General features: G+C 39.5%; 1 protein-coding gene across 1 annotated transcript; it reads right to left on the reverse strand.

The window, feature by feature from the left end:
* Window positions 1-1,485: 1,485 nt before the first annotated feature.
* Window positions 1,486-5,162, reverse strand: LOC122026630 (pentatricopeptide repeat-containing protein At4g14820-like). Its single transcript, XM_042585362.1, has 5 exons — window positions 5,003-5,162; window positions 3,820-4,302; window positions 2,857-2,968; window positions 2,063-2,153; window positions 1,486-1,560 (listed from the first exon to the last, which is right to left on the reverse strand). Exons 1-5 carry the CDS (start codon window positions 5,160-5,162, stop codon window positions 1,495-1,497), a joined length of 912 nt encoding a protein of 303 aa, XP_042441296.1. The 3' UTR covers window positions 1,486-1,494.
* Window positions 5,163-7,732: the final 2,570 nt, after the last annotated feature.

Genomic DNA, 7,732 nt, shown 5'->3' on the forward strand with positions numbered 1-7,732 from the left:
TCCCATATATTGAGGAAGCCATCCTCAGCAGCTCTTCTAAAAATTGATGCTTTGTCAAGAAACCACTGGAATAAAGTCAAAAGGACAATAAGTTATAGCAGCAGTTAACAGAAGTATTCCAATGCTAATAATATAGTAATATAGCATGCCTGAACATAGAGAACAGCAGCCTTGTGACCATCAAGTTTGTGTATTGGTGCACCAACACCACCAGAAGTTAGGTTACGTTGATCAAACATATGCACAGACTTATCAACAAACCTGAGAAAAAATATGATCATAGATAAAGAAATGCTAAGGCTGCATATAATCACTGACTCACAAACTCAAGACATCATGTTTATAGGAGAAAGTAACAAAATACTGCCTAAGAACCAGCAGAGGTTATAGAATGGGAACAAATAAACATCAAGAATATACGTAGTCAAAATAAGATTTTGATTATGGGGGTTCCAGTCCACACAATGAAGGTCGGTAGTATGAGCTTTCTCGACCTTGCATCAATGAGTATGTTATTAGAAAAAAAAAGTAAAATAGAATAAGATGAAACTAAAAAAGTGTCCATATATTATGACGTATAGACATAAATACTTCATTAAGATTTGTTTGTATCAACCTATGCAAATTCTTAAAGAGACAAGTAAGGACCTCTAGAAAGCACAAAAGGCTCAGTAGGACACAGCTAGTGCAAATTCCACATTCAGTTAATGTTCTCTCAATATCTGAAATATGTAACCTTATTAAGATGAACATCCATATGTATCCATGAAATAATTGTCTTTTGACTATTGACTAACCAAATCTGGACATGATCCATTAGCTCCCAACATAGGATGACTATTTGGTTGCAAGTCAACATCCTAGATAAGAACCTTCAAAAAAAATTATTAGTTGCATTGCAGCTTACCTTCTTCATAGCAACTCCGAACACAGAAATGCAAGAAAGCATTACGTCCAAGACATCAATTTTCAATAGGCAAACAACAAATGATGCTGAAACAGGAGCAGGTTTCTCAATGGTTAGTTCTTTCCTAACAGCCTCTGATTCATTTTCAAGTTCCTCAACATCATCATCATCACCCATGTCAAGACCATCATCCTCACTTTCACTTTCCTAAACACAGGAAAAAAGAGAGTACTTGTTATAAATAAAATAAACTTAAATATCTGATATAAAGAAACATGTAAGAAAAGAGCTGACTCTCACATGTGAGAGTAAAGCAAATAGTAGATAAGCATAATCACTAGCAAGCAACAAAATTAGCTAATAGGAAGAGAAGATTTTTATTTAAACAGATAAACTCAGAAACTCAAAAAAGATTCTACTTATATTGACATAATAAATTTTCAAAAGAACAAAATGAAATAGGAAGAGAAGATTTTTATTTAAAAAGATAACCTCATAAACTCAAAAAGATTCTACTTATATTGACATAATAAATTTTCAAAAGAACAAAATAAAAGATTCTTCCTTCATTCTTAAACCTCATAAATCTAAGCAACATGGAGGAGAAAGGTTTCCATCCCGGGCAAGGCAGCCGCAATCTTTCGAAAGAGAGCCTGAAAAGATTGAGGAAGCAATTAGTAACCGCAGTCCTTGAAAAATCAGAAATATTCAGATAAATAAATAAGAAGCCATTGGATTTGATGGAAAAATTGATCCACAAACTTATTCTCAACCATGAGAATAAAATATTGAAGCCCGAGTTAATAATAGTGTATATGTTAAGTCCATATAAATCCTATTCATTAGCTAACTTCCCTTGCTAGCCTTGTGAGACTAAATTAGCATGCCATTGTTAAGCATTTTGTCAGGAATTGAACATAATTAGGCACGTAAAGATGACATATGTTTGCTTTCAATGCATCTGTCTAACAAGTATAACATCATTAGTTTAATGATCTTTGGGCCAAGTCATTGGTGCACCTAAAGGAGATGTTTGCAGTACAAGTATTTGTCTGTTTCAGCTGTGATCAGGCATATATGCATTGGTAATTTGAAAAGCATAAACATGAAGTGATTTTGAAGCATAATAGGTTCTTGTCATGGTATGATAGCTACCTTTATATTGAAGCCAGCTTTTGCGCTTGTTTTGATAAACATGACACCGAGCTCTTGCGCTTTACCTTCTCCTTCTTCTATGGAGACTTTCCTATTAATAACAATAAAAAGAACAATGCAATGAGTCAGTTCCCATCCTCAAGGACAGACTTGGAAAAAGAAGCTGACATGAGATGATAAGAAACATTTATAGTGACTAATGGTATTTTTGATGACTTGTTGGTGACCACTTTGCAGCATTAGTGCTGAATTCAAGCAGAGCTTATTCACTTGAGAGGGCAACACACTTGTAATATATAGGTATAATGGACAACCGACATTCATCCATGTGGGATTAATGAGTAAAACTCATTTCATCCTAAAATGACTAGTCACTCTATGAGGGATACACTTTCAATATAGAAGGTCATAGTGATCTATAAACTCAAGTAATAGAACATAATTACATGCTACTCAAGCAATTGACCAATTAAATGAATAAGATAAAAATTTGTCAATTGAAAATGAAAAAAAAAATATCAAGTTCTTTTTTAACCATTGGTGGGCTTACATTCTCTATATGAACTTCACCAACTTTCACAATCTCAATCCTCTACATATGCAAGAATTTGTTGTTTTCTTACAAAAAATTCTCAGGTTCATTTTGAATAGGCCCAAAGTATGGAACATGGTGATACATGAAGATATAGATAAACATCAATGTAACAATGATAACACTTATTCTTTGGTAAGCATGTTACCTAAGAATAGCATAGTTTCGAAGTAAACCAAATTAAATAAGAGATATCAATCACCTCTTGTCGACCAAGTCAGTTTTGTTCCCAACAAGGATAATAATAACATCACTTCCCCTCTCCGTTTGAACCTCTTCAATCCATTTTAAAGTATTTAAGAAAGACTGACGATCTACATCAAATACAAAACAACTAATAAGTTTTCTATATCAAATAGAGGATATAAAACTAAATGTTTACCTACATTTATCATACATTAATATTGAGTGAAACAATCAAAGTTACAAGAAGCAGAAGAAAGTCAAGAGAGAAAAAGGAAAAAAAAATAAAAAAAAAGAAGAAGAAGAAGAAAACACTAAGGGATTGAGCCCTTTGGATAATTATTGTTAAATACAGCACAAGATTTACCAAGGAAGCATACTTGCAACATCATAAGCAATCACTGCAACTGATGAGTCACAAATATAACTTGGGATGAGGCTCCTAAATCTCTCTTGTCCAATAGTGTCCCTAGAGATGATTGAGATTCAGAAAAACTTTAAAAGATAACATTTTGTATATAGAAGCTACTAGCCAATGCTTTTTTCAAAAGAATAAATATTTAGAGGAATAAAAAAAAACATGAACTGTGTTATGTCTAAGAACAAATCGTACAAGTAGACCGTCCAAACACATTCAAGGAGATTTCCACTTAATATGATTTCTACTGAGAATTGCTTGGTATGGTATTTCTCAGTATTGAGCAGAACATCATGTGCCCAAATGAGTATGACACCTATGCACAGCATGCATGACCTACACAAAGCATGTGATGAGTTGTCACTTAGGTACTATGATTTTTTTTTTACCCCAATTGCATACTAAAGTTCAAACAACACATTAACGCACGTGCAATGAATCTTGGAGAACAAGAACTTGAAGAGAGGAGTTTTCTTCTCGAGTAGAGTTTTTGGAATCTAGGGAGTGTTTTAGATGACGTTTTGTTTCTATTGTTCCAAGTGTAGACGTCTCTCAGAAGCATACCGTCGAACACCTTCTCCGCGTCGGCGATGCTGCCGCACTTGAAGTAGAGATTGATGAGCGAGTTGGTGGCGGCGACGTCCATGGGTAGATTCTTCTTGAAGACGAGAGCTTGGATCTGCCTTCCCTGGTCCAGCGCGCTGAGATTGGCGGAGAGCGAGAGCGCATTGGAGAGGGTGAACTCGTCGGGGTCGAGGGCGGAGGTCTGGAACCATTTGAAGAGGCGAAGAGCTTCCAGCGGGCGACCGTCGAGGGCGAGGCCGGAGATGATGGTGCTGAGGCAGCGAGGATCGCGGTGGGTGGCGTCGGAGACTGGGCATGCTTTGGCCGATTGAGCTGCTCGGGAAAGGGAAGTGACGGCGGCTCGAGAGGTGGGAACTTTCACTGACGGCGGCTCGGGAAAGGGAAGTGCCAGCGTTGGGCTTCGCTTTTCTGGTCTCCTCCGTGACGCGATGTCGAGTACCTCGAAAAAAAGAAGATCGAAAACTTAGAATTTGATGAAGAGGGAGAGAGGAAAGAGGGCAGCGGTGAGGTTCCTGCAAACTTAGAATTTAGAAATAAAAGGTACGATTTGATCGTCTTGATCAGTGGAACTTAGTATAACCTTTCCCTCTAGTCGTCTTCATCTTGCCTCCCTCCGCCGCTACTACTCTGAAACCCTAGAAAACAAGACCAACTCGTCACCTCTCCTTTCTCGTTCCTCTTCTTACCCAAAGGGAGGAGGTGGAGGAGATGCGTCGTGAGTCAATCCTGATCAGGAGAGGAAGAGGCGTCAATCTAAGAAGGGAAAGAGGAAGATGAAGCTGAGAGAGATGGTTGGACTGCCTGTGGCGAGGAGGAAAGTGGTGGTGGCGTCGTGACGGTATACGGTGAACGGCGCGATATAGGTTTAGGTTTAGAGGGAAGAGTGAAGTGTTGCAAATTTCGGCTAAGTATTGGTGGGAAAAATATATTATTTTTTTTATCATAGACACCGGGTTTTAAAAACCGCTGTTAAAATCGGTGTCTATTAATGAAAAAAAGGCGCTCATAGATCTGGCTTATAGACACCGGTTTTGGAAAATCGGTGTAAAATACTCAAAGACATCGGTTTTGCTTAAAAAGCCATTGTTCATGTCTATCGATAGATGGTTTTTCTTGTAGTGAGTTACCAACGCAGCGTACTTCTGCAGAAGAAAGGAATCACATGCTGAATCATCAGTGACACCCCGCCAGACACCGAGCGTAGAACGTATACCAGGTAATCCCAAACCGTTTTGCACACCGTACTGCGATGATCGCGTCAGCTCTGGTTCGTCGAGGCCTCGATTGGGGCGGCGTGGACGTACTTTCTCAGCCTGAACCATGGGAGCAGTGTGAGGCGTGAGTTGGGAGATTGGCACGAACACGAGAAAGTTAAATGTGCATCATTTTGCCTTGGAGATGTGTGGTGGGACGGGCAGTGAAGGCAAAAGACAAGTAAATCAGATTACGACGGACTTGATCGGAATTTTTTCCATTCAAAGTCACGAATAAACATTATGACGAATTCAGAGTTATGAGGTGATCTATGAATCAATGAATCCGTTAAAATTCACCGCCTGCACTTTGTGCCCAAAGTTGGTCAAGATCGATCTGAGAGAGAAGGGTCGAGACTACGAAAGATGCTCCCGACCGAATCACGAGCGAGTTAATGCCATGAGGCACCGAAAGAATTAATCGCCGGCCGATCACGAACATTATCGGAAAGCGATGAATGAGGGCGAAATCGTACTCATGGGAAGGCGAAATCTCAAAGTAGCGAGACGGTGGAAAGGAAAAGTGGCAAGAGGAAGCAATGGAGTGATTCCAAGTGGTCCCAAGCAAGCAACTCATGTTCCTCGATGTACTACACGGAAGAAAGGACATGCCGTTATACTGTGCGACAACTGTATGGAATGGACAGACAACGGCCACTGATCCGGAGACACCTATTCCTCATGAAGTCGAACAAAAGCTTCCACACATGATGCAGTAATAGACCCGCATGAGATAAGCGGGTGAGCTCGCTCAGCTGTAGCATGACGGATGCCGAATTTTCTCCATCACCAAGGAGGATGCGGCCAATGCTTCCACGCACCAATGATAATTATCTTTAATCGGTATGCTCTTGTGCTATTTGACAGCAACACACTTTCGCTATTTCTACACCTTTCACGGAAAGATAGACATGCCACCCCAAACCTTAGATTGTAATTTTTACGTTACCTGGAGATGTGATGCCATCCACCCATATCGCGAGCACCGCCGACCAGTCAGTGAGAGAACTCTCCGATATCCGATGAGACATGTAGGATTATGATATTATCTTGGGCATGGATTTCTGAGAAAATAAGGAGATCAGAGTTGGAAAAAGAGTAATTTTTCGCCGAGGCGGAAACCTTGAATTTATTAGGAAAACAAGAAAGAAAAAAGTTTTTATCACTTTAAAAGCGCAGAAAATGTTAGGATGGATGTTTGGGTTTCTAGCTCATGTGGTTATAGTCAAATCGAAGGGAACGAAACCAGAAGATGTCAAAGTCGTTGCAACTACAAAGTATTTCGATGAACTACGAGAGTTTGTGAGAATCGGGTTCGAGATGAATTAAATGGTACAAGCCGATCTAAGCACCTTACCTGTAAAATTTGGAGGAACAACTTACTACGGAGTTACTCGATAAGGGACTTATCCCCTAGTCACTCACCATGGGATGCTGGTCTTGTTGTTAAAGATGGGTCTATGCGGATGTGCATATATTATCGGCTGAATAAAGTTACAATCAAGAGATATCCTACGGATTGTTGGATATCTTTCGGCCAGGTTGCCAACCTGTTTTCTAAGATTGACTTGAGATCCGTCATCAAGTAAAGGTGAAACAAGATGATATCCAAGCGACCTTCCAGACAAGATCACGGACATTATGAGTTCATAGTAATGCCTTATGACAAATGCTCCTGCCTATTCATGGACTGATGAACCGAGTGTTCTCAATATATCTTACCAAATTTGTGATAGTATTTATCGATGATATTCTTATTTATTCTAGAACCCGAGGAAATGTCGAACACACAAATTGTTGGGTTCTTGAGACGCCAAAACGCTTTTCGCGACGAGTCACCCAATGGATCTGGATCTCGTGAAAGATTCATGAACAAAATTTAAAAACCTTTTCTTGTGACGAGTTTGTAAAACTTTAGATCTACACTAAAGTTAAGATCATTACTAGTGCGAAGCCCTTCCCGTCACTGTCGCCGGATCTAGTCAAAGTAAACCTCTATATGTATCCACGGACACAAGTAGAAGGAGATGACCAAAACACAAGGTGCAAGTGCAATGGAGTGTGCAAGGCAAGGAATGGGAAGGGAGAGAGAACCCAAGGGAGAAGTAGAGTGAATGAATCAATGAGAGGAAATTCAAAAACCCTTAGCCATCAAGTGGCGGCCACTCTAGGGTAACCCCATTAATTCCAATTAATGTGGAGACCATTAGAGTTGTAACCCCCATGGTGGCACTCTAAGATGATGTGGATCAACACTATTGCCACTCACTCACTAATGACGTGACATGGCAACAAGTGTAACCTCCTCCTCATTTAAATGGGCGGCCACATTAAATGTTATGGAGGCTTGTAACCTCCATGAGGTGGCACACATTGATGATGTGGAGCAATCCTATTGGTCCACATCTTGTCAACTCACTAGTGATGTGGCAAAAAGTCAAGTCAAACATGACTTTTTCTCTTCCTCTCAAATCAAGTCAAACTTGATCAAATCTCTCTCATGGTTGATCTAATCCAACCATATGATTCAAGCCAACTTAATATAATGAATCTAATTCATTAAATTAAGTTGATTTAATGAGTCATAATCTAAATTAGACTCATTGAATACATGAATCAACTTGAGTCCAACTCAATTA

The sequence above is a fragment of the Zingiber officinale genome, chromosome 10A (assembly GCF_018446385.1).
Source record: "Zingiber officinale cultivar Zhangliang chromosome 10A, Zo_v1.1, whole genome shotgun sequence".
Taxonomy (NCBI): Eukaryota; Viridiplantae; Streptophyta; class Magnoliopsida; order Zingiberales; family Zingiberaceae; genus Zingiber; species Zingiber officinale.

What these genes read in the sequence shown, in the direction of transcription:
- LOC122026630 (XM_042585362.1), bottom strand. Translation starts at nt 5,162, where the DNA reads ATGGTTCAGGCTGAGAAAGTACGTCCACGCCGCCCCAATCGAGGCCTC. An exon ending in ACTGACTTGGTCGACAAGAG is followed by an intron (nt 2,154 to 2,856) that starts GTGATTGATATC and finishes TGTTATTAATAG; the next exon opens with GAAAGTCTCCATAGAAGAAG. An exon ending in AAGCTGGCTTCAATATAAAG is followed by an intron (nt 1,561 to 2,062) that starts GTAGCTATCATA and finishes CAATCTTTTCAG; the next exon opens with GCTCTCTTTCGAAAGATTGC.